This window comes from Pyrus communis, chromosome 4 (assembly GCF_041283825.1).
Source record: "Pyrus communis isolate YQ-2024b chromosome 4, ASM4128382v1, whole genome shotgun sequence".
In the NCBI taxonomy this organism is placed as follows: Eukaryota; Viridiplantae; Streptophyta; class Magnoliopsida; order Rosales; family Rosaceae; genus Pyrus; species Pyrus communis.
This window is the reverse complement of record NC_142568.1, coordinates 20,838,843-20,864,933: the sequence shown is the minus strand read 5'-3', so window position 1 is coordinate 20,864,933 and position 26,091 is coordinate 20,838,843. Positions and strand designations below refer to the sequence as shown.

The 26,091-nt window shown below is 37.1% G+C and overlaps 3 protein-coding genes and 2 long non-coding RNA genes across 15 annotated transcripts; 3 read left to right on the top strand and 2 right to left on the bottom strand.

Annotated features, from left to right (window-relative positions):
* The first annotated feature begins 1,220 nt into the window (after positions 1-1,220).
* On the top strand, positions 1,221-2,258 carry LOC148697618 (uncharacterized). The gene is made up of 2 exons (XR_015961261.1): positions 1,221-1,460; positions 1,997-2,258. It is a non-coding gene; the product is annotated as an uncharacterized LOC148697618 (long non-coding RNA).
* Positions 1,363-5,518, bottom strand: LOC148697617 (uncharacterized). The gene is made up of 3 exons (XR_015961259.1): positions 5,301-5,518; positions 4,718-5,190; positions 1,363-4,597 (listed from the first exon to the last, which is right to left on the bottom strand). It is a non-coding gene; the product is annotated as an uncharacterized LOC148697617 (long non-coding RNA).
* A 3,699-nt stretch (positions 5,519-9,217) lies between these two features.
* Positions 9,218-14,011, top strand: LOC137722139 (serine/threonine-protein kinase haspin homolog). 2 transcript variants are annotated; one of them, XM_068461115.2, is made up of 15 exons: positions 9,218-9,290; positions 9,375-9,462; positions 9,554-9,664; positions 10,489-10,591; positions 10,737-11,302; positions 11,415-11,538; positions 11,622-11,731; positions 12,000-12,111; positions 12,362-12,454; positions 12,538-12,599; positions 12,677-12,807; positions 12,902-12,972; positions 13,050-13,102; positions 13,364-13,430; positions 13,552-14,011. In XM_068461115.2, exons 1-15 carry the CDS (start codon positions 9,275-9,277, stop codon positions 13,678-13,680), a joined length of 1,836 nt encoding a protein of 611 aa, XP_068317216.2. In that variant the 5' UTR covers positions 9,218-9,274; the 3' UTR covers positions 13,681-14,011. The 2 variants fall into 2 exon arrangements, with proteins under 2 accessions (XP_068317216.2, XP_088549074.1); XM_088692948.1 differs by lacking the exons at positions 9,218-9,290; positions 9,375-9,462 and adding an exon at positions 9,865-10,090.
* A 3,334-nt stretch (positions 14,012-17,345) lies between these two features.
* Positions 17,346-20,882, top strand: LOC137723387 (uncharacterized). Its single transcript, XM_068462578.2, has 4 exons — positions 17,346-17,716; positions 18,005-19,435; positions 19,910-20,273; positions 20,355-20,882. The coding sequence occupies exons 1-4, from the start codon at positions 17,650-17,652 to the stop codon at positions 20,542-20,544; spliced, it is 2,052 nt and encodes a 683-aa protein (XP_068318679.2). The 5' UTR covers positions 17,346-17,649; the 3' UTR covers positions 20,545-20,882.
* Positions 20,883-21,062: 180 nt separating this feature from the next.
* LOC137723388 (nuclear envelope-associated protein 2) lies at positions 21,063-25,409 on the bottom strand. 10 transcript variants are annotated; one of them, XM_088692943.1, is made up of 7 exons: positions 25,268-25,409; positions 24,127-24,467; positions 23,687-23,794; positions 23,454-23,531; positions 21,761-22,222; positions 21,568-21,669; positions 21,063-21,443 (listed from the first exon to the last, which is right to left on the bottom strand). In XM_088692943.1, exons 2-7 carry the CDS (start codon positions 24,346-24,348, stop codon positions 21,279-21,281), a joined length of 1,137 nt encoding a protein of 378 aa, XP_088549069.1. In that variant the 5' UTR covers positions 24,349-24,467; positions 25,268-25,409; the 3' UTR covers positions 21,063-21,278. The 10 variants fall into 10 exon arrangements, with proteins under 10 accessions (XP_088549069.1, XP_068318680.2, XP_088549067.1 ...); XM_068462579.2 differs by having other exon boundaries at positions 23,687-23,790; positions 24,123-24,467; positions 25,268-25,408; XM_088692941.1 differs by lacking the exon at positions 25,268-25,409 and adding an exon at positions 25,118-25,250 and having other exon boundaries at positions 23,687-23,790; positions 24,123-24,467.
* Between the last annotated feature and the right edge of the window lie 682 nt (positions 25,410-26,091).

Sequence of the window (26,091 nt, the reverse complement as noted above, 5' to 3'; positions counted from 1 at the left end):
TCGAAAACAGATTTTTAAAGTTTACAACCCAATCCAACCTAACTACTTTCAGTTGGATTGGTCCGTAAACCCACTGAATTAATTTAATAATTTGTAACCAAAATTTTGAATCTGTTCACCTCATCTCTCTACATCAAGTTATCAGCTCAACTTCTTTGATATCTCACTTTTGCGATGAAATCCATCACTCTTGCTGAGGCATACTACATTTACATGCATAAGGACTCCCAAATTAATTTCAAATTGATCAATCAAATTTATAAAAATATGTTAATTTCTCTAAATTATTTTTGTGATAGAGAAGCTATATTCTATATTAAATTCATCTAAAATTACGGAAAAAAAAAAAGTTGGAACTCAGGTGCAAAGAGAGAAACACTGCCCTCATCAACTTAATTACATCCTAATCTACATTTTTCTTAATTTATTTTTAAGGACAAGGATCGTCTGCCCTCCCACTTTCGTTGCCCTCCTGTACCCTCTTATTTGTGTGGTCACGGTTAAGCCACGTCAATATTTTATATTATTATTCATTTTTGTCTTATTATTTCTATAAAAAAAACAATATAAAATGTTGATGTGGTTTAACTATGACCATACAAAACAGGAGGACACGGGAGGGCAAACAATCCTTGTCCTATTTTTAATTGCAAATCCGTAGTCGAGCCCTACACGTAGCTACCAAAGTTAGGTCAACATCCACATGTCCACTAATATAAACATAGAAGTAGAATATTGGTACGTGCTTTTATTTAGGCATTATGGTTCCATCAAATTATATGAAGTCTTAATTCATCGAGCTACCATAACATTTCAGTGTCAATCGACATCTCGACCCTGTCTGAATAATTGTTTGTTCCTAACTTGGCAAAAGAAGCCATCTGAAGCGATATATTTGGATTGTGCAGTTGTATACGTATATTTTCATTTGTTAGGTGGATGCATGGTTATGTGTACTTCAGGTTTGCCCCAACTAATATAACGGTGGACAGTGGCGAAGCTACATAGGTGCGAAGGGGGGCGGCCGTCAAACAAAGGTAGGAGTGAGGCTTGAACCGCTCTAGTTCAGCCGGAATCTGGGAACCACGATGGTTCCTGGTTCGAATCTGGGAATTGTGAGCTTGCAGGTTCTTTTTTTTTTTAGTTTTTAAATCCAGGCCAAAACTAAGTCGTTTTGGGCCTGATAAAAAAAAATTAATTTTTGTTTGGTAAACGAAGTCGTTTTGCATTAATCAAATAAAAAATATATAAAGAGGGAGGGACCACTGGTCCCCATCTCAATCCTCCCACCGGTTTCAATTATTACCCCCACCCTTGCCCATAAATTACAAATCCATCCCCCCATCTTTATTCCCAGATTTCAATTTTCAAAATTGTCTCAAATCCCAGAATTGAACACAAGAAAGCCATGTTCCGTTGCCCACCAAGCTCTAGACACCACGCCAGCAACTCTAATTGAGGTAAATTAATTTTTTTTTTTTTTTTAATTTATGGTTATCGATTATAGATTATTCATATGAATACTATGATTATTGATTTTTTTTTTTTTGAAGTACATAAAAGAGGATTCATACATTATATATATTATAGGAACTTGAATCACACATGGTCTAGTAATAAAAATTGATTGCAGTAACCGCTATAAACCCTAATCAACTTACTCAATTTTTAATTGTGGTTTAGAATAAAAATTGAATTCTTGATTATTCATATGATTTTTAGTATTGATTAATTAATTCGTGATTTGATTAGATATTACCCTATAGTCTACTCTAGGATTAAGAGTCTAAGATTTTTTTTTTCTTTCGTTATACAATTACGTCATGGAACGATACTATAAGAAAAAGTGCTTAAATCCTTCTCCAATTATCGTGAAGCAATTCGTAGATACTACCTCCAAAATGATCTGTTAACCTAAATCTCACAAAATGAACCGGGAGGTGTGAAAGTTATATGTTAGTGTATAAGTTTCTTACATTGGCTTTGGTGTTATCAGTTGCAACTGCTTCGGTGAAGAGATTTTTTTCTGCTATGAAGATTGTGAAAACATTATTGTGTAACAAAATGGGAGATCAATGGTTGAGTGATAATATGGTTGTTTACATTGAGAGAGATGTATTTGCTTTTACTGATAAGCCTATTATGCGACGTTTTCATGACATGAAACCTCGCTGACAACAACTATAATTTATTTGTATTGATTAATTGTGGAAGACATTACTATATAAAAAGATTCGCTTGTTGACATTTTTCTTTAACCTTGCACACATATAAATTCGCCCCTCCCTCCGAGAATTCTTGACTTCGCCACTGACGGTGGAATTATATTTACTTACTTTTTTTTTGGCAACATATTTGATTTTATTTGGTTCATTGTCGTGTGGGCATGAATTACATGACATTAACCTAATTAATTAAAGCTAACTGTGTCTGCCGATCGAGCTTCAAATTACTAGGTTTTGTATGAATCTGATCCCTTCCTTGACATGCAAAAGTTCTTATGAGCACAATGGTCATCATGATTCATCACCATATATTATTAATCACCACATATCATTAATCACCACAACATTAGCGTAACGCTTTCGTTTTACGAGCTCGAAGTAGTGGCTTTGGGTGTGCTATACGTAATTTTATCCTACCCTATTCAAGGAAATTTCCATTTTACGTGCCCTAGCCGGCCTCATCGGAACCCTCTCCGTCGTATCTCTTTTCTAATTTTTTTTAGTTTCAAGACTCAGTCGACCCATTTTGAGCCATGACGTTGAACTACTGGCATCGTAATCGGTATTAATCTACATATGTTCTTCAAAATGGGGGTGGACTGAGTTTTGGAATTAATCTACATATGTTCTTCAAGATGTTTTTGAAGAAATAAAAATAATTAATTAACCTTAAAATAAATACTGTTAAAATTAAAAAAAAAAAGGGAAAATTTTACAAAATAAACTTTTAGCAAAGTCGTGAAATAATACACGTACGTATTTATTACGTACTAAACAAGTTCCGATTTTACTTTGTATAGGGTTTCATGATTGCAATCATTTTGACAAGGTTAACCATTTATTATGAAATAGAAAACAGAGTATACGACGTCCGTTGATTAATGAGATATGTTTTTATTATATGTGAATGTGATTGTTTCCATGCACTAGTGTAAGACTGTGAGCGACGTTGATCTCTAAATTTAGTCAGCCACACGCAACCTGTGAAAGTGATTTATTTGTTTTGGTCTGATCTGATGATTGTGAAATTGCTCAGTACTATTCTACGTGTTTACATGCATGCATTGGCTTATATGTTTACACACTCATATATTTACATCAGTATTAGGGTTTAGTTCTGAACTAATTTTTGGCATTTTGTTTCTAATTCCATGCCGTGGATCAGGGATCCAAGCATGACTTTTGAGTCCACCAAAAGGCCTTTTAGTAAATTCAAAAGTTATGATTTTGTATAACCATGCATGTTAACATATTTGTCCACTCCTACATATCATATGAATTGTTGCATATGCGCCATCACACATCAGAAGGATTGTTCTTTTTCTCTTTCCTCCAACCATTGCAAAAAAGTATGCACCTTTTGTCAACCATTTGGTTCATTGCTTGTTTATGAAAATATATGGATTAAAGTTGAATTTGGGATTTTTCTTGGCTTTGATACATTAACAAAATTGGACTTGAAATTTTCCAATTAGGGAGAAATCTTGCGGGATGGTAATATTACAGTTATAAAATGTGAGTAGCTGGTTAACTGATGGTGTATAATAGAATGAGCCGATTTACTGGCTACTCACATTTCACAACTATTTCGTAAGATTTCTTACATTTTAGAAAACCCCTTATATACTCACATTAAGCATAAAGTGGTGGCTTGTGTCCAACCAAAAGCCTTGAGCAGGAGGTGAACTTTTCTTTTGTTGTAATACAAAAGAGACATGATATCCGATGACATTACTACAAAATTACCTATAACTAGCGGTTCTAAAACCAAGAAAACATAATTTCTATCGGATATTAGGTACAAATCCGACATAAACTCATGTAATGTCGGATAACAGAACCGACACCATTGCTAGTGTCACGAAAAGATTTTTGATGTCGGTTAGTCCTCTTAATTCACCACGAAGAAGGAAAGCAATATAAAATAAAATAAAATAAAGGATAGTAGTGTCGCATAAAAATGACATTGAAACTCTCGTCGGATACCGGCCACATTAAAAAATGATAGTAGTGTCGGTCCTAACCGACACCACCTAACTATTTAATAAATAAAATAAACAACTATGCTGTCATCCATAACCGACACCATGCACCATTAATAAAAAAATAAATAAAAGTCTGTCTCAATTCCTCCTCCGTAGACGACTTCCACTACTGTTCCTGACCACCACTCAGTTCCTCCTCCTCCATTTCGTGCTGCCCGTCGATCAACATGACTTAATTAGACCCATTCAACTCACTCCCACCCCATGACTTAATTACATACCATTTCAAAATTCCTAATACATTTTCTATGGTTCGGGGTCTGAGTGCAGAAGGGTCGACATTGCTTAATCAGTTTGGTCCAAGAGTCCATTTCCATTTTTCTTTTACTGGAAACAGGCACATACATTAAGTCACTTTAGCTCAAAGTTCAAAAAAAAAAATTTCACCAGCAGATTCATAAATGTGCAGATGAGTTATTTATAGTGAAGGACAGCGAAATTTTATACCTTGCATGTAGTGGATATGAGCCTCACAACTCAGGTCCGTTTGCCCTTGATGCCTGCTGGAACTGAATATACAATGGGCTTGAAATACAGATATGGTAGATGAGATGCAAACTTCACAGATTCAATTTATTCAAGAATTGAACTGGGGTCTTTAGGGCTCTACAGATTACATATTCAAAGACAGAGACACATATCAAACTCAAGTTTTATACCTTTCAAAAATTATGGATCTACGATTTTCAGTGTCTTTGCTCTTTAGATCTAAAATGAACATGCATGAATTTTTCTATGAATTTTTGAATTGCTGATCTTACTAAACAAGAACATAAAATGGAGCTCAGTGGGTTATAACTTTAAATGACGGATCTAGAACGGAGACAACTTCGTAGTGGTTTTTCCTTGAAATGCGATTTGGGGTTGTACCAGTGGTTCCATCGTCTTTTTTTATTTTTTATTTTACAGGTCTCAGGTCCCTGCAAAAGAAACAACACAAGCATGAGGAGCTGAAGATTTTTTCTTGTATGGTATATTTCAATCTGTGAACCTGAGTGCATGAATTGGCAAGGGAGGGTGAGAAGTTTACCTCTGATTGCGTGGGCACCAAGATCAGTGCTGCTACCCTTCTGATGATGCAGTAAATCCATGGTTGCAAGGTCTTATGGGTTGATGATGAAAGATTAAGGTTTGGTTTGTATAAATGGAGGTCAGGGTTTGAGAAAATGTGGAGAGAGGAGCTGCAGTTTTAGGGTCTGCTTGGAAGAAGGGAGAGAGAAATGAGGGAGGTAAGCCTCTGGGCTTGAGGTGAAGACTTTTGAAAGAGGGAGACAACGATAGAACCGACATCTTATTTTTTGTCTAAAAAATGGCGGGAAATATCCCACCCAAAATTTTGTCACTTGAGATACATATTTAAAAAAATAAAAACACCAACCTGTCGGCTACAACTGACAGGAAGTTTTAAAATATTTAAAAATAATTTTTAGCGTCGGGTAGAAGCGACACAATTCTCTTTTTAACCAATACTAACTTTATGTTAGTTGAAAGAGACACGGTTTTCTGTTTATACGACACCACCATTTAAAAAGATAAAAAGCTATGTCGGTTATTGTAAGATCCCACATCGCTCAGGGGTGAGGATCTTGTAAGCCTTATATGTATATTCTCATCTCTACCTAGCATGAGGCTTTTTGGAAGCTCACTGGTTTCGAGTTCCGTAGGAACTCCGAAGTTAAGCGAGTTCGCGCCAAAGCAATCCCAAAATGGGTGACCCATCAAGAAGTTCTCGTGTGAGTTCCCATAAACAAAACACGTGAGGGCGTGGTCGGGGCCCAAAGCAGACAATATCGTACTACAGTGGAGTCGAGTCGGGGATGTGGTGAGGGGCCGGGGTGGGATGTGACAATCTGGTATCAGAGCCAATCCCTGGCCGAAAGTGTGCCGATGAGGACGTCGGGCCCTTAAGGGGGGTGGATTGTTAGATCCCACATCGCTCAGGGGTGAGGATCCTTTAAGCTTTATATGTATATTCCCATCTTTACCTACCATGAGGCCTTTTGGGGGCTCACTGGCTTCAGTTCTGTAAGAACTCCGAAGTTAAGCGAGTTTGCACGAGAGCAATCCTAAGATAGGTGACCCACTAGGAAATTCTCGTGTGAGTTCCCATAAACAAAATCGTGAGGGCGTGGTCGGGGGCCTAAAGCGAACAATATCGTGCTATGGTGGAGTCGAGCCCGGGATGTGGTGGGGGCTCGGACCGGAATGTGACAGTTATAAACGACATTAACAGTCTATGTCGGTTATAAGCGACATATAAAACCGATATCAACCATCGACACAATAAACCACTTTTGTAGTAGTATGAATTAAGTTATTAAAGGCGCATCAAGACACTACAAATGAGCTATTGATCACAATTAATCATTAGCAACTAAAAAGGGTGGTGATAGCCACACACCACTTTTTATCTCTCCCACATTTCTGTTAATTTATGTTTTATTATCATCTTCAATTTATTTGATCTAACGATTGAAAATTAAGAGTTGTGTGAAAACTAAAAAGAAATATGTGTATAACATCACCCTTAAAAAATTATGAAAGTTAATATAATATAGGTTAGCTAGTCTACATATCCATAAACGTCAAAAAAGAGGGAGAAGGATTATCTCCCCTCTTTTTCTCCCTTTTCTTCCTTCCCATCCTATTTGAACAGTCATGGTTAAGCCACATTAACATCTTATATTAATTTTATTTTTATAGAAAGAGAAAGACAAAATAAAGAGAATGAGAGGACGAAATGGAAAGGGATGGAAATAATATGGGAGAGAATAATAGTGCGAAAAAAAAAAAGCCCTAACAAAAAGTTAAAAACTGATTGGAAAGATATCGTTCGTATCCTGAAATTACAGGTTCATTTAATCATAACACTCATCTCAATTAGTATTTTTAAAGGAAATAATTAGACACCTTGTGCCCTACCCACGCCATATTATTCAATTTCAATAGAAGTGAGTAGGGTTTTATGATAGAGTTAGCTAGCATGGGTGGTTAGCTGGTACCACATGCTGAAATTCTAATAATATAGATATATAATGAACAGCACATATGAATCATACAATGGATGTGAACTGAAATCAAACAAGGACTAAAATTATTAGACGAGTCAAATTACTTATGTATATATAAAGGTTTGGTCTTTGAACTACTTTAAGCCTTGCTCTTTTAATTTAATCTCAAAGCGTTCAGAATCAAAGAATTAAGACTCCATAATTTAGTCATTAATTTTAAATGTAGGTTACTTTCTTTTCAATTAGAGCAATTATAAAAGATTAACTCCCCAAGACTATATTAAAATAATGACAAACATATAAAACGAATCGAACCAAATTGAATAAATATTGATAAATTAGGCGAGTCAAATTACACATAAAAACATTAATAGTGGTTCATAATACTGCATTGTTCAATACGCATACATCATATATGTGGGTTAGATGGTTGCATTGTGTCTAATTGTCCCTAGACCTGGCATTTTGGACCCGACCCGTTAATATTCGTATTTAGGTGGATGCTTAACGGGTGAACCTGTTAAATAACGGGTCATTTTGGGTCAACCTGTTAGACCTGTTAGACCTGTTAGCATCCGTTAGTTGATGATGTTTTAGTAATTTCAGTCAAGTCTTAACAACAAAAAATAAACTCTATGCAAAAAAAATAATAATAATAATTGTTAATGGATGAAACGGGTGACCTGTTAGCTTAACGGGTCGGATTGAACCTGACCCAAATCCAATAAACCCGACCCGTTTACAGGTCTAATTGTCCCTTCCAAGGGATTTGAGTTCTGAATATAAATCTTAATGACAAGTGAACACAAATAAAGATTGGAAGTTGATTAAACATTTGATACAAATAGTGGGACAGACCAATTGTAGATGTAAGTGAAGTTATTGATTGATTGCTTCATCCGATTACCCAAATGATTGAAATTTGCAGGGGCTCTAGATTTCCTCTCGTTTTCTTGATTAAATATCGATATTAATTATGTTCCAAACAACACATAAGAAAACTGCTAGGAAAAAACCCTTGACCTTTTTTACCATTCCATGTCCTCTTCATTGTTTGTTCTACTGCTGAAAATTTCATATCTCCATGAGTTATATGATTATATATATTAAGCACCATACAATCAAACTTAGAAGAAAATAACCAAACAAGAGTGAGAATGGGTAAAAAACAATATCAACGAATAAGTGAATAAGTAGTGGCGGGAGACAATGTGCTCTACAATCGGATATATATTCTCTTGTATTTATGTGACACATGATAAATGTTGTCGATACAAAAAAATTTATTATGATGACACTGTAAATTATTCTATGAAATTATTGAATTATGTTTAACAACAAACGTTGAGACGAAGGCACACAAGATGCCCCTTGAGGGTAGCTAGCACTAACGAGTAAAAATTAAGAAACAAAAAATAGAACGAAGAAATAAGTGAACAAGTAGCGTGAGAGATATATGGTGCAGAAGATATATCTTTTTGGATAGAATGTGCTCCAATACCAAAAGATATATTCTCTTATCTGCAACACTCATTACGTGACATGTGATGAGTGTTGTAGACACAAGAGGATATATTCCAGCTACATAATAGATTATCTTGTGAAATTGTTAAACAATGTTAAAACAACAAATGCCAAGACGAATGCACACATGGCGAGAGTAGCTAACATTAACGGGTGGTTAGTTTACATGACAGAATTTTTTTTTTCTAACAAAGTGAGTAATTTGTTACTAGTACCACTACTACCACAAGGAGAATCGATAAATGGTTTATTGGGCTTCACCAATATTAAAGCCCATTGAAGAGCTAAAGACAACAACAAACGAGGATATTTATGTTGGGCCTTAGAAAAATGGATCTCCTTTACGGGTCAACAATAAAGACGATAAACGCACCGTTTTATCCCTCTCTCTCTCCCCTGTCTCTCTCTGTTTCCCTCCCAAAAGACGAAGCATTTCAAATCTCTCTCTCTCTCTCTCTCTCTCTCTCTCATGGACTTCACTACAGGTACTCAGAGAAAACCCTAATTTCTTCCTTCAATTTTTCTCCATTTCCCTAGTCAATTTCCATTACTAAAGCAATACATTTCAGGTGATGCAGTCGCCGATCGAGAGAAACAAGGTGAAGCGATTTATCGGAGAAGAAAGCCCCCAAAACCACTTCCAGATTTAGAGCCCTCGTAAGTTCAAATCCAATCTCTTTTGGTTTTCGAAATTGAAAAGTTTCTAAATTTGTGCTCTTAATGTGTTTGTGATGTTGTCTGATCACAGAAAGCAGGCGTGTTCGACTCGCTATGTGGGAGGAAGGGCGAGTGTGGCATCTGATGCTGCCGTCGGAGCTCTGGTCAGGAAAACCAGTTGGTCTCGATCCCTTTCGACAAGGTTCGTTTCGAATTCCCCACCTTCTCTCTTCGATTCTCGGCTCAATTCTCTGGTTCGATTCATCCTGGATTGCAATTGAACTTCTTGTGTGTATTGTCTTTGAATTTTGAGCTATTGGGTTTGTGTGTATTATGCATTTATGGTTATCTAGTTTCGATTTGAATGTTTCTGGTATTTGAGACTCTAGCCATCTTTTACAGAATGTTGATACACCGGTTATCTGGTATTTTGGGCTCAAGACCTTTGTGACAGAAAGTGATCAATGGCTGTTAATTGGCCACATCACCCAAGGCTTGGTGGGTTGATTTTAGCCACTTGTTTTGTGGCTTCCATCACACAGTTTCTACTGTTACTCTGGTACTTGAGATTTTGTGTACGAGGGGTCATCTCTCTTCGTTGTTCGTTGCACAGCAGCTCCACTTTTCGGTTGGTTCTCCTCTTTGGTCCGTTCTGTTTGCTAGTATCGATTGCTATGTAATAGCTCTCTTTTGATCACTTTTCTGTATCTGCCTGTGAGCAAGAATCTGAGCATTGTTCTTGGGTCATCTGTGTGAGAGTGGATTTGGGACCTTAGAGGAATTTCTTCGCGGTCTTAGAACTGGTTCCTTGCTTTATTGGGTGACATACCTTTTCTTTTGCTTTTGGGTTATGTGATTTGGGGTTGCTTAGTATGTGGTTAGTGGTGATAGGATGTCTTGGCTGGCACCCATTTGCTGGATTTCTAACAAGCTTGTAACTTTTTCTTAAGTAATATAACTACTATTTCATCCCAGATTTTGATTTAGTTTTTCCATTTTTTTTTTTTTTTTTTTTGTGCATGGTAGAGGGAGGACAAGTATTGCTGTTGGTGCTTTCTTTGAATATCATCCTCCACAGAAGGAGCCCAAAAGAAGAGGAAAAAGAAAGGGAAAGGCTCCTCTTCCCAAAGTATTGACTCTTTTACTCTTAAAGAAAATTTGTGATTTAGTATTACATGCTGTTGTTGGTACTGCAATGCCTCAATTGTATCTACTCTATCAGTGCATTTTCACGTTGATTTGTTTATGCTGTTTTTAATGTTTCGAATGTCTAGGGAAAATACAAATTCGAAGAGGAGAAGGTGTACTTTCAAGAGGTTGATGCCTTTGATTTGTTGGTGGAGAGCCCCTCTCCCAAACCTACTACATGGGTTGCCGGCAACCCAGCAGATGATGCTGCATTACCCAAATTGTGCTCACCATTACATAAATGGTTATTCAAGAAGTTCAATTTCACATTTGTCCCTTCTAGAACATTGTCTAAGATACTGCAAACTTCTGCCATTCGGCCTATGCCTTTGGAAACTGTTGGTGGTAGGAATTTCACATCTTCAAGTTTGAAAACCCCACAAAACTATACTAAATTCAGTTGTCGCTTGCCCTGTACCCAAAGCATTTTGGACTTCAGTTTGGTTGAATTTAGTGTGCGAGAGAGTGGAAGCAAAGAATCAATGGCCGATGCAGGCAATGATGGTTGTGAAGATATAGAAGCTTCTGTAAAGAAACTCTCTCTAGCATCATCTTCATCCGATAGTGAACAGTTAGATCCCTTTGGTGCCCTGTTAAGATTATGTGGCCAGTTGGCTCCCTTAAAATTTGGGGACGTGTTCTCTACATACTGGTAAGTTCCTTAATTGGAATCTGTATGCATTTACAAGTTGAATTTTTGTTAATAATGTTTAATTTGATCCTGCTTTCATAAGTTGACAAAAGATGATCATTTCTTGAAACAGTGACCTAGAAAAAATTAACAAAATTGGTGAAGGAACATTTGGAGAAGCTTTCATGGCTGGTAGCTATGTTTGCAAAATAGTCCCAATTGATGGCAACTTACTTGTGAACGGGGAAGTGCAAAAGGTACTTAGTTCAATAATATGCCTTCTAGTGAAGGGATTTGTCGCTTAGTTGAATGATACTGTAATGTGGTTACTGTGCTCCAGACATCTAAAGAAATGCTAGAAGAGGTTATCCTTTCCCGCACACTTAACTGCTTAAAAGGGCATGATAGTAATGCTGCAAACGCTTGCACCACATTTATCGGAACAATAGAGTACGTATTTACTTCAAAATTCTCTCTTTCCACAACTGCTTAATACTTCATAGAATTGATATTAAGCAGTAATCTCGATTTGGTTAGTTTGCATGTCAGGGTTAGAAACTGAGAACATATACTTCTTTTGAAACGACAAACATAGGAACACGTTGAACACTACAATTTGGTTTGAAATTTTGAAATGTATGTTATTAGATTACTTCAATGATCCATCAGTTGCAAGGTTTTTATTTTGTTGTCTTTCTGAGATCTAAATCCCCTACAGTTTGAGAGTGTGCCAAGGTTCTTACGATGCTGCCTTGATCAAGGCATGGGAGGATTGGGATGAAAAGTGTGGTTCAGAAAACGATCACCCCAAGGCATTTCCAGATAACCAGGTTTTTCCTTCACTACTTTGATTTGTCTAATATCTACAATCTCTTCACTTCCAGTTCCTACATATGCCGCACACATGTCATGTAAACATGATTATCTAATCAAAAGATTCCATTTTGGTATAATCGATAAGTCGTCCGAGTAATTTTTCATAAGTTTTAGTGATCTTCTTGAGTAAAAATAATTTTTGTATTATGAGGTTAATGTTACTTACGTAGGGGTTTATATTGCAACTCACAATTTTGCGTACAGTGCTATGTTGTGTTTGTTTTAGATAATGGGGGCGAAGATCTTGAAAGCTTTGTGCTTATGAACACTGATGAAGCACGGAGTTTATTGGTCCAGGTAAATTATATGTTAAAACAGGATTCTAGAGGTGATTCCTGAAGCTTTGATTTGTTATTAAATGATTGCATTTACCGTTCCAGGTTACAGCTTCCCTTGCCGTGGCTGAAGCTGCATATGAGTTTGAACACCGTGATCTTCACTGGTATGGTTATTTTTTGTGTCTATACTCTATCATAGTGACACTGGAATTGCTGACTGCGGAATATGCATGTGCTGCAGGGGAAACATCCTTCTAAGTCGGAATGATTCTGTTACAATCCAGTTGACTCTTGAGAGAAAACAGATGTTTATTCAAACATTTGGATTGGTGGTATCGATAATAGATTTCAGTCTTTCAAGAATCAGTAATGGTAAATTATTCGATTACTATATAATGTGTTTGATACGGTAGAGGATACATTTACTGTTGGTGTAACATGCTTAACAAACATCAAATATGCGTAGGTGAAGACGTACTCTTTCTAGACCTATCTTCAGATCCTGAACTCTTTAAAGGTCCAAAGGGTGATAGACAAGTAAGGATTGAAACTAAAGTTGCATCAGTAAATATATCTTTTCTTGTATAAAATAATTGATCGTTAATCATTTGCAGTCAGAGACATACCGGAAGATGAAGGAGGTAACAAATGACTGCTGGGAGGGAAGGTATGGTTGATATAGCAGCAAGAACATGGTGCAAATTGAAAAGCGAATTATATTTTGAAATCCGCATGAATATCTTCTTGTGAAGATTGAAATTTGAAAATTCTGTTCTAAAAAGAAACAAAATCATACCATGGAAAGCGGAGAACCACATTTGATCTTCAAAATGTTCTGTAATTTTGACAGACTGATACCTGAGGTAAGAAAACTCGTTTGCTTAAGCGTTTTACTAGTGCTGAATCATTGTTAATTGGCTTTTTACAGCTTCCCCAGAACAAATGTACTGTGGTTGATATACCTCGTGGATATATTACTGCTAAAGAAATCATTTGTAAGTTTCTCTCAATCACTTTCAGGAAACTTCTTACCACTATAGTCAATTTATGTCGTTCCAAAAAACTATGTATCCTGAAAAGAAATGACTTCGGTTTGAATGATTTATCCTGTGACAGGAACGTTCATCAAAGGACGAGAGAGACCTGCGCTCGTTGAAGAAGCGTCTTGACCAGTGTCAGTCAGCCAGAGAAGCACTTCTTGATCCCTCTTTCAGTGATTTGTTTGTTGATCCTCCTGGCATTTAAGTTACAATTAGGAATGACAAGATGCTGTAGTTTAGATTAGAAACTGAATGTTTATGCTTCTAGTGAGTAGAAATGTTGTGAATATGTAGTGAAGCTGTAGGGTTCAGAAAAGAGTAATGCTATAGTTTTTGCAGATGTGGGCGTAGCCGCATTATTTAGAGCGGATGTGCTCCGTTTTGCACCTGAGTTCGAATCGCTCACTTTGTGGTTTAGATTGAATTAAATGTAGAACACCTTCCTTTCAAATTGTGATTGTATTGAGCCAACTTTATGAGCAAACAGACAAGCCCACGAAGCAAATATTCTATATAAACTCCTTTTCCCCTTGAAATCAACACAGGTGTGATTGTATGACTCTCTCTCTCTCCCTGCTTTCGGCTGATGATCGAGTCAAAGAAGCTGCTTTTTGATTCACTACTTTTGAGAATTTAAGTGCTGCCAAGAGAAGCACAATAGAGTATTCCACATGGGTGTTTGTCCCCACTCAGATTGCATATCCATCTTAAATCCGTAGAAAGATGGTGGCTTTAATGGCATATGTTGAATTCAAAACCCTAATTAGCAGCAGCAGAATCATCATGTCATAAAGGCTGTGGCCACTTTTTTACGCTGTACTACTTCGTATGTGTTCTTTAGTTAGTTTTTTTTTTTTTTTATTCAAAATAATCTTTGAGATTGACATAACTCTTTATTTTGATATTTGATAATGAAAATCGATAGACGTGATTCCTAAATTTGTCTACTGTAATACGTCACAATGATCCAAGTAATTTATCATAATGGTCACTTTAGGTATTGTGGTTTAATTATGTAACAAATTTTAGAGCAAATATTTGATTTTTCGTCATTTTTGTAAAGCTTAATGGTCCACGTCTGCCTTTTGCTATAAATGTTTCCGAGTTTTTACAAAGAGTAAATGATAGCAATTGTTTCTCAATTTTAATTAAATTGAAGCAATAATCCTTCAACTAAAAATCCATTACTATTAGTTCCTTAACTTATCAAAACGTGTAGCTATGGTCATTTTCGTCAACTCATGGATTATTGCTCCAATTGGGTTAAAGTTGAGAGAGCATTCCTCCAGTTAGATTAAAGTTGAGGAACTATTGATACAATTTTTCTTATTTGATTTTCTATATTTGCCTCTTGATTCAGCCTCATGTGCATGATACGTAACTCATTTTAACAAAAGTTCTAACAAAGTTGATGAAAATGACTATAGCTACACGTTTTGATGAGATGAGGATCATTGGTAATGGATTTTTAGTTGAAAAATCATTGCTCCAATTCCAATTAAGTGAAAATTGATGAACCATTGCTATAATTACTCTTTTACGAAAGCAGTCTAATTGTCATTAGGGCAAGCTGTTTGACAAGAGTTATGTGAAATGATTGATTAAGGTGCGTGCTTGGACTACATTTTGCCACCGATTGGAAAATTACCTACTTACCTAGACCCACCAGGCGCAAGGTAAATATAACGACCAGGGCTTTTTTTTTGTGACTTTTAATCTAATTCTATGCAGTGCAGTGCATGACCAATAAAAATAAAATCTTTGCAGTGCGTTCTTGTGTCTCTATCGTGCATTTGAGAGTATGGTACTCTGCTTCTTCTTGGTAACTTTCACTTACCATGAACATGCTGTTACAGGCACAACTAGAATTGTGGTCCTGTTGCACCAAACCATACACATTTCTTGACGTCTTGATGTGGAACCGTTAAGTTCTCTGCTAAGAGAAATTCTATTATGTAACCAGTGGTGGATCCAGAAATTAATATTAGGAGGGTCACAAATTTTTTTTTACCAAAAATAACAAGCATATCGTCATTTCATCGAGTCTTGGTAGGCCTGAAGTCATTTGGAAATGCATATTGCACACCTGTTAATGTATGCAAGGGGCAGCACCCAAGGTATCTATGGACATTCATCAAGTCTTGGTAGGCCTGAAGTCAGTTAGAGGGCATGTATGAAGCCAACTCTAATCTTTAAAGGGGTAGCACCTAAGGTATCTATGGACATTCACTAAAGTTCAGAGGGTCAGCACTCAAGATATCAATGGACGTTAACCAAAGCTCGGAAGGTCAGCTGATCCCCCTGCCCCTCGATGCATCCGCCGCTGCATGTAACCGGTGATTTATCACATATTTTTATGATGCGAGAGATAAACAGAGACTTGTGAACTACGACTCCACCCAAGATTTTGGTCTACGGCATGCTCTCTAAACAAATACAATATCACATACAAGAAAGCCACAAACGCTTATCCGAGAAGAAAATGCCAACACCTAAAAGTGGATTTCTATGCCTAATCTCCGGAAGACTTTATTTATGCATTAATTTTTTGTTGTTTAATTTAATTTATGGGTTTCACTTATCAAAGCACAAAAGCTACTTTAACATGATCCAATCAAAACAAATCTAAATTCTTTTACATTCCTTTAGTATAGGCCAGATGTTCATGCTGATCTAGTATGAGTGTTTCCTTTAATTCATAAAATCACATCTTTCAAATTTAGGGACAAATTCCAGACCTGAATTTCACACAGCAAATCCTGAGTTCGATTTATGGTGCTAATGAATTACATGATGGCAATCAAGGGGAGGCTCTAATGCCTTCTATGAGTCTTCACAGGCCCTGAAAAAGTAGATTGTCACGACAAAACCACTCTAGTCTCCTTTTTGAAAGGAAAAAAAAAAAAAAAAGACAATATCAACATGTTGATACTTTTATTCAGGTCATACCAAGACAATTTGGGATTATTTGTTGTTAACATAATGAGACAATAACGAGATAAAATCAATAGAGTGAGACCACTTACTAACACTAATAAAATGTTATTTGATAAGAAAAAGGGTAAACTGCTATTTGACCCCTTGAACTATTATTCCAGTTGAAATTAACCTCTTGAACTATTTTTTTGGTAAATTAACCCCTAAACTATTTGAAATTAGCCAATTAACCCCTTGTTGGTAGATTTCATCCACTATTTCATCAAATTCAAGGGCAAATTAGTCTTTCCATCTTCAATTCTTACTTGTCAACTATAACCACCAATAAATTTATGACATATGAACACAAAATAATGTCTAATGACAATGTGAAATAGTCCTTTATGTAAACGTTCGGGTTTTTTATGTTTTCTTATTATGATATATGTTTTACACATTATTTTGTGTTCATGTGTCATAATTTTAATGGTAGTTATCATTGACAAGTAAGAATTGATAATAAAATGACTAATTTACCCTTGAATTTGACGGAATGGTGGACGGAATCTAACGGCAAGGGGTTAATTAATTGATTTAAATAATTCAAAAGGTTAATTTACCAAAAAAATAATTTAGGGAGTCAATTTCAACTGGAGAAATAGTTAAAGGGTTAAACCGCATTTTACCCTAAGAAAAATGATTTTTACACATCTATTCTCTTCCCCCGTAAACCTCTTTATTCTTATGTCCCTTTTTTTTTCTTTGATTTTATTCAATTTAAAGATCATAAATAAACGGGGAAGTGCATGAAGAGAAAACACTTTGCGGAAATCATTTCTTTATTAGTAACACTGCCGACAGCCTTAATCATCATGGTGATCTTAATTAATCTTATTACTTTTTAGCGCCAACTTTAAATCTTCATCGGCTCCTCATCTCTCTCTTTAGGAAAGATAAAGAAGCACAAAAGCATCATGGTTTGATTCTTTCCAATGTTTCTCATGAACCTTAGTCACAAAGCAAACTTATTTTCTTCATCATTCGACTCATTTTTGTCACTTTTTCTTTTTTGCCACCTTTGTGTTCATACACTTTGCGCTCTCCACTGGTTTAAATTCACTCCATTTCTACGTGCAATGTTATTAAAAGCATCCCCATTCCCCGTTGCTCGTTAGCGCTTTCAGTAAGGACGCTTATGAATCGCATTTAAAATCCGGCTTAGTCTTTCCTTGGAATCCCAGAAACACCTCACAAAATCATGGCCAATGCAGCTTCCAAGTGCCTATTCTTGTTCTTCCTCTCTCTCCTCTTTTTCTGTTCATCAGGTAAGTAATAAGTTTTTACTTTTTGACACGTTAGTTATTTTGTTGAATCATTTCTTCGGACTGGGGAACATTGTGTACACACTTACTCGAAACGTCACCTATGTCAGATTCCATTTCGATGAACACACTGATCAATTTGAAGTTGGATATGCATTTTTCATTTTCTGATCGGTTCTTGTTTATATAAATTTGGGTTATAACTGGTTACAGCTAGAACTATCAGTTAAAGTAATTTAAAGTTTCTGTCATTTTTTTCCTTTTTTTTTTTTTTTTTTTCACATCCAACAGGAACCCTGGTGGGTTTCTCATATCATGCAAGTGGAAACACTGCAGTTTCATCACCTGGAAGGACATTATCATTCCTGAAGCAAAACAAGATCAACCCGTCTCAGATTCGAGTCTCTGTCGAAGATCCTAGGGTTTTAAGTACTCTGTCCAAAAACGGTGTAGCTGTTGATCTCTACTTGAATGAGAGGCAGGTCGAAAACATAATCAGCTCCGAATCTTCCTCAAAATCATGGTTGAAAACGCACATAATGCCTTTTATCTCGCAAGTAGACATCAAAAGCATCGTAGCAATTAGTGGCAATGATGATACAAGAAAATCTAGTCTGCCTAGGGTTTTATCCAGCCTTAAAACCCTACACTCTATCCTCACTAGTCTTCCTTTCGACCGAAGAATTAAGGTGTCAGTAGCATTTTCTTTGTCATTTCTTGAGAATTTGAGAAGAGGAAATGAAAGAGACCTGCATAGTATCTGTAGTTTTATCAATGAAGTGAGATCCGTCGTTATAGAAGCAAACATCGACAAAGAATTGAGCATGGGCGACAAATTTGTTCGGTCATTGATCGAAAAAGCCGGCCTTGCTCATTCCGTTCTGACTTGTAGTGATGTCCCAATGGTTTTGACAATCAAAAGTCCAGCAGTTCCCAATACAACTGAAGTGGCTCAATTCACCGACAAGGTTTCAAAAGCTTTAGAAAACGAAACTCAGATTGCAAGTAGGTTAGTAGGGTTATATGCAGAAGTAGATTGCATGGATCCGGAAGATTTTGCACAGAAAGAGCTCAAAAGAGAAGAGGAACAGATATTTCCTTCTTCCAGCAGAAAAATCCTAAGCGATCTCCACCCGAAAACAACTTCACATGATGCATATGGCTCACCAACAATCTTCCCTACAAATTCAACACCACCACTACCCACAAATTCTCCATACAACTCCCCAAACAATGTCACTGTCCCAGCTACAAACCCGGTAACAATAACTCCAGCTAACCCTGCCACCCCCGTGGAAGTTTCCTCCTCCACACCTCCTCCCTCAAACCCTGTGAGTCCACCATTGCCAGTTACCACAACTCCACCAACTACTAACCCTGCGACAACTTACCCACCGCCACCTGGAGGTGTTCCCTCAACAACACCACCCGTCACGAATCCGGTCACACCTCCCGCAACTTCTAATGCTCCTGCAGTTCCAGGGCAGAGCTGGTGTGTGGCAAAGAGTGGAGCACCACAAGCAGCACTTCAGGCAGCTTTGGATTATGCGTGTGGAATGGGAGGCATAGATTGCTCACAGATCCAGCAGGGTGGGAGCTGTTACGATCCAAATTCTCTACAGAATCATGCCTCTTATGCATTCAACAGCTACTATCAGAAGCATCCTGTGTCAACTAGCTGTGACTTTGGTGGGGTTGCCACAATAGTTTCTGCTAATCCAAGTAAGAAAAATATTTCATTCATCAGTACTTTTTGTTTCTTCCATATGATTTATACTATACATCAACTGAAGGCTGGTTGGAGATTTTGTTTAGGAGAGGGTTTTCCAATGCCGGGCATCCAAGCGGTACTCCGCATGTCATATTACAAGTGGAGGAATGATATATTTTCTCGTGTCCATCCACTTGAATTATGACATGTGAGGTACCTGTTTGAATACCGGCACTTAGAATTTTTTTTCTCCTTGTTTATAATGTGGTTCCACGATTGAGAATCGCTTTTAAGTTTTTTGTGCCAAACATAGTAAGATTCGGTTTTGGTTATCAAAAGCAAGCTCAAAGAGGACTTAGACTTTGGGTTAGGCTAATTGGTCTAGGCACTGTGTCCGATCTCTTGCACCCTAGTTCGAATTTCCCTCCTGCAGCTTAGTGTAGTTTAGAATATGTACATCTGAGACTAATGTAATTTTTGAACAGGCACTGGTTCCTGCATTTATGCATCATCATCATCATCATCATCATCCTCAACCCCAACAACACCAACTTCGAATCAGACAACAACGAATCCACCACCACCATCAACAATTCCACCACCACCATCGACAATTTCACCACCAACATCACCAACTCCGAATCAGACAACTACGAATCCACCACCACCATCAAAAATTCCACCACCAACATCGAAAATTCCACCACCAACGTCAACAACTCCACCACCAACACCAACTCGTAATCAGACAACAACCAATCCACCGCCAACGTCAACAACTCCACCACCAACGTCAACTCCACCGCCAGCAATCACATCATTTCCACCACCAGGGGAAGGTGTATTAGGGTATGTATAGTGTCGTATCTCATGACTTTCATACTCCAACTACATTTCCAAGTCTATCACTAATATCACCTCTACTTGCAGCTTTGGTACTCCGCCTTCGGGTTTGAACTCAAGCAACCCGGCTCCTTCAGGAACCATGCCAGAATTTGAGCCCGACAGCCGTCCCGGTTTCAACACATCAATATCCACTTCAGCAAGCTTGCAACCGTCTTTTGGTTGCATCCTTTTCGGAACAGCCTTGGTTACAAGAAATATTTTTCTCAACATGTGAAAATGGAATTTCTCCATGTAACTCAATGAGTGATCAGATTCGTCATAAACTCGTTTTCTCATCATAATCGCGGTTGTACGTAACTACATATGCATGAAACGACGGTAGAGGACGCATGGTAGGTACTGTCTTGCATTAGGTTGGGGATGCAGAGATGGTTCTGGGTGAAGTGGAGGTAAGCTTTTCGATGTCTAAACCCGGTCTGCTATAGAAACAACAATTTTACTCTTGAGGTGGAGAGTTGCAATAGAGATTTGTGATCTTGTATATCTTTTAGTTGGGTATTCTAGTTCTGTGTACTGAGTTGTTACTAATAGAATTGAAGTTAGATTGCTTCATATATTTAGTAAACTAGCGCGGGAAATTCTGCTATTCATCGAAGTAAATTTCACTCATTTACCTGAATCTTGATCGTAACATCACAGAAAGCTCTGAAGTTTTCGCCTCAAAGATGAATTAAGTGAGAGGGCAGCAACCAAACTGCTACGAACTTCAGAGCACCTGTTGGACTTAGAAGATGAGGAAAACTTGAGGTATTAAAATTCACAGAACCTACCTGCAAATTCGATATTCATACGCTAATGTGGTTTTAACGAGAACAACAACATTGCATTATCTGCTAATGCTACGTAACGAGAACCTCTACAACTGTGGCCTGTGCAGCTACTCCTAATTCTTTGACTAAAACTAAAGTTTCATGCTGTTTATACACAACACTCGACAGTACAATGATTTCATCGCTTTGAGAACACCACCAAGATCAACATGGACATAGACATCATGATTTTAAAACCGGAGGTTTCCCAAAAGTTTTGTCTTTCAGCAGCTGCAGCTCCACAGCCACCCTGCTGTAACTGATCTCTGAGCTCTTTCAGAGCCTTGTCTCTCCGCTCACCCATCTGTCGCAATGAATATGTTTCCAAGGTCATGTTAGTCCCAAATATAATGGCAAGAACAATTTAGCTAGGACTGAGAATTTTATTTTAAGTTGACAAAAACAGTGAAAAGAAAACTAACGATTACCCTTTGCAGCTTTCGTGTTTGAGCACGAGCTTCCTGTAGACAAAACTCTAATTTCAAGACCCTCTTTTTCAGTTCCTGATCAACTCGTCGTTGTTTCTCCAACTGTCCAGAAAATTGTTGAACTTCATTACAGATCTATTAACGAGGACCTTATAAAAAAACTGGAGGAAAAGAAAGCACGTGATGGATGTACCTGTGATTCAAACTCCTTAGTTTTGAGCTTCCAATGAGCAGACATTACCCTGATTTCATCTTTCAGTTTTGCTATTTCTTCATCCTTCACAACTAAAAGCTTATTGATCTTCTCAATATTCTTTGGAGATACCTCATCCAATATTTTCCGCAGCTCACAGTCCTTGTTCAACCCCGCTTTTGCGACAGCTTGCATAATGTCATTCTCCATTCTCAAAACTTCATCTTTCAGTTGCTTCTGGGAACACTCTCTAGCCTTAAGATCCTTCTGCAGATTATCTAATTGCTCTCCTAGCCTAATTACACGATCATCTTGCTCTTTTAACGAGCAGTTCTTTTCATCTAATTCCTTCAAAAGTGCTAAACACTGAAGCTGCGCCGATTGAGCTGATGCAGCACTAATATCCGCAGTTGCTTGAGTGGCTGAAAGTTGTGATCTCAGACCATCCAATTCGGTGAGGTACTGCATTCCATTAATAACATTATAGTCAGGGAAATGTGTGCACCAATAAAGTTCACAACCTTAACTACTGAAAACTATGATATGAAAGTAGTTATCTTGGTAGCTTATAAATTGATGCACTGTTCGGAGACAATAGCCAAGGGATGTTCCAAAATACAAATATGTCGGCTATCGGTTACACAATCATCAAGGTAAACTCATAAATTTACAAAATCCAACTATTTTCCAAATCTGTTTGACAAAGCTCTTTATAGCTAATAAATATGGGAGGTTTAACAAGACACTCCCGGTACTGTTCACTTTTAATGAAAAACCACATTTATACCTTTCCCTGGTACTATTCACTATACCTTTAAAAAGGGCTTTTCATTAAAAGGGAAGTTTTTTTGGACTTTTTGTTAGTTTTCCTAATAAATAATGGTGACAAGCCGACTCAAAACTTCACAATACGAAGACATGCAAAACAAGCTTCAAACTAACAGTTATTTACTTGAGTTATTTAACTTCCACACGTCTTAGGTTGGTACTCTCTACTTCTTAATGTCTAGTTATACATAAAAAGTATGTTATACCTCAGTCAGAAATTAACTAAATAAAGTTGAATTTGGATTTCTGCTTTCAGGACAACAGTTACATGTTATGTCGATGTGTTCTGTTTATAAATGCAAGTACTATGCGCCAGCCTACATGTATATATGCAGAGACTACAAAAATAAATTAGCCAATTTACTAATTAGTTACTAAACGCAATTGTAATGATTTTACGCAGGCTGAATTATTTAACGTGTTGATATGGAAACTGAAACTAATTTGGCTTCTTTGAATTTGAACTTATTAAGACTTCGTCCATTTACAAGGCAAAAATAAAAGACGCTGTGTGTGCGTGAGTGTTATGGGAAGTAGATGCTTATGAGCACAATTTTAATCCCATTGGTTTCTCATTTGTAATGTATCACCGAAGGGAAAACAAATGCAGGCTTATACTGGAAAACAGTAAGCAAGCCAGCTAGAGAAAACTAAAATCTAAAAACGAAATGGCCACCATACATGCTATAAACAAACCATAAGTTTGTACAGTTCAGAAAAGTAAATTATTAGGAGGGCGAACAACCGTTAGTCCTATATTCTAACACTCCCTCACTTTCCTAGCATACTAAGAAAACCTACTTGAATTGTTAAAGCTACCAAGAAAGGGGAAGCAAATTATACAAAAACATAAAGCCAAGGTCACCTTTTCTCCAATGGGCTCCGCCAAAAACAAAGAGGCAAAGCCAAAAGGCATCCTCAACAAGTCCGGCTTATTTGACAACTTCAAAACAATAAGATGCAATGCAAACAAAAATAATCAACTCGGGATAGAAAATCTAACCACCTTAATTAGTCAATCATGTCATTAATTAGCCAAGCAATTAAAAAACTAAATGCAAAGTTATACATAATCAAGAAGCAGGAAGCGAGTGGAACCTTCTCGGCCGCAGATGCTGAGACCTCAAGCTGCTGATTTCTCTGTTCCAATCTCTTCTGCATTATGCTAATGTCCTCTTCCAAGTGTTTGGCTTTTGTCTCTGCTTCCTGTAATTAGTACAAACAAACCCAAATGACCCCACAATTAAAAAACTCCTAAAGAAAAAGAGAAATGATTTCCGCGCTTAAAGTGCTTTCTGAAAACGCTTTTAGAGAAAACACTTTCTGCAAGAAGCACCAGTTATGTGCTTCTTCCAGGAAGCATTTAAGTGTTTTTCATAATTTATTTGCATTTTTCGTAATGATTGATTCCAAAAACATTTTCATCAAAAACGCTTTCATTTTAAAAGAACATCCAAACAAACTCTAAATGATTTCAAGGCTAAAACCATGTCATATAAAACACAAAAAGAATATTGAAATTAACAACCACCACATGCCTGTCTTGTGAGGGTTTCTTTAACAAATGATTGCTCCTGAGACGCTAACCGGCTCCGAACATCTTTCAACTCCGATGCCAACGACACCACATTCCGGCGAAAACTCTGCTTCCTCTCATTCAAATCTTTCAGCAACGGATCAAAATCGTGGACTGACATCGGTGACAGTGATGAGGAAGATGAGGAAGGTGAGCACGGCCTTGATTTCTCCGAAATTGACATCGTAAATTCGAAATCTCTTCAGCTCACGTCAGATTAACGGTGAAGATCCGTGTTGCTTGAAGGACAGAAGATCAGAGGTTTAAAGTCTTTGCAGTGAAAGAAGCTTATCCTCTTCATAGCTGCACGTGAAGAAGTCGTTGTGCATTAAATTTTTATGGCCTCCATGAAATTTAAATTTAAAAAAAAAAATTGAATAAAATAAAAGAAGTTGTAGCTTTGAAAGAATGGTTTCACGGATTTAACCTCAAAAAAACTGAAAATATAATTAAAATTAATAATTCAGAAAGTTCTACAAGCATCGTTTACTTGAGAAAATCCAGTCCAAGAAAACTGCACATATTTTTCTAAAAAAACAAATAATCATGCAAATAAAACACCTCCTCTCACTATCAACCAAATTAATCATGCAAAAGATGTGTCAACTTCAACTAATAAATATCATTGAATTTAAGAGAGAGAAAGAGAGGGGGGGAGAAGGAGGGAGAGAGACAGAGAGAGAGAGAGAAGGAGGCATCAACTGGGTATACTGAATTTAGAGAAATCTGACCTCAAAGTCTCCAATTTGAATACCTTCATCTCTAAATTTCTTCAGAAAAAAAAATTAAATTTATTTATTAAAAAATGAACCCAACACTCAAAAGGTAGAAGCAAATTTAAATTTATGGCTGACCCACAAATTCAATTTCCCCAAAAAAATCAACTTTAAATAAAAACAGTGAAAAAGTTCTAATCTTTTTATAATTAACTAATAATTTGACTACTTCCTAACCTCTGCATGCAAATGGATCCCCAAAAACATCCTAAAAATCCCAAAAAACAGATCCAACAATCTCAGCAAAATATCAACAACACCAACATAAGACCACAAAGAACATGTTTTTCTAGAGCGAGACACAGAGAGACACAGAGAGAGAGATACCAGGTGGTGAGCCAGACCAATTTCGAGTGAAGAGAGCTGCTGAGTCAAAAACCCACTTGGAAATCTCTGTTTTTTATCCAAACAAATGACAGAAAGACAGAGAGACAAGACCTGAGTGCTCTGTTACATCCGATGAACAGAGAAGGTAGATGTAGATCCAACGGATGGTCACGATTCAGTTCTCTTATACCATCCGACGGTTGTAATGGAAGCCTAATTAGGCACCAATAATCCCGCAATATTAGGGTTGCTTAATTACACTTTTTTTTGTCTTTATCCAGCGGGAGTTGCTGCGTTTTGAGCGAAAGGACAGAGGCTGATTTGGTTAAGAGTGTCCGAACCTCGGGTTCGTAAATATGACGATTCCCGAAGCCATCGCTTGGTCCTCGTAGGTTTTGAGTTTTGACGCACTGCGCGGCAAATCCAAATTTTCGCCACGGCGAATGGGTTCTCGCCACGTGGGGGAATCTAGGAACCCTTTCGGATCTTGCTGTTTGTTTTAAATAATGATGGGCTCGGTTCGGATTGCGGCCCATGCTATTGTGGGCTCTATGTCGACTTGTAGGTTGAACAGTCGAAAATTAAAAAGTGTGTGAAAAATAAAAAAATATGCATAGATAGTACTATATTTTATTTAATTTTTAATCAATACAGTTCACTAACATTTGCCTGATAGCTAGGGTGTTACCGTGTTATGTCCGAGGTTCAGAATCGCTTTCTTTCTTTAGTGTGATTTAGAGTAGGATATCGCTTGTATTTTAAAACATGAAGCCAATCTTATATTTATGGTAGTCAATTCGTTTTTGCAATTTAATTTAATTTTT

Bases quoted from the DNA above. Each gene is read 5' to 3' on its own strand.
- LOC137723388 (XM_088692943.1), bottom strand. From the start codon at position 24,348: ATGTCAATTTCGGAGAAATCAAGGCCGTGCTCACCTTCCTCATCTTCC. The intron at 23,795-24,126 runs GCATGTGGTGGT...TACTAATTACAG, and splicing joins AAGAAACCCTCACAAGACAG to GAAGCAGAGACAAAAGCCAA. The intron at 23,532-23,686 runs GTTCCACTCGCT...ATTGTTTTGAAG, and splicing joins CAGCATCTGCGGCCGAGAAG to TTGTCAAATAAGCCGGACTT.
- LOC137723387 (XM_068462578.2), top strand. From the start codon at position 17,650: ATGGCCAATGCAGCTTCCAAGTGCCTATTCTTGTTCTTCCTCTCTCTC. The intron at 17,717-18,004 runs GTAAGTAATAAG...CACATCCAACAG, and splicing joins CCTCTTTTTCTGTTCATCAG to GAACCCTGGTGGGTTTCTCA. The intron at 19,436-19,909 runs GTAAGAAAAATA...ATTTTTGAACAG, and splicing joins AATAGTTTCTGCTAATCCAA to GCACTGGTTCCTGCATTTAT.
- LOC137722139 (XM_068461115.2), top strand. The intron at 9,665-10,488 runs GTTCGTTTCGAA...TGTGCATGGTAG, and splicing joins TCTCGATCCCTTTCGACAAG to AGGGAGGACAAGTATTGCTG. The intron at 13,103-13,363 runs GTATGGTTGATA...GGCTTTTTACAG, and splicing joins AATGACTGCTGGGAGGGAAG to CTTCCCCAGAACAAATGTAC.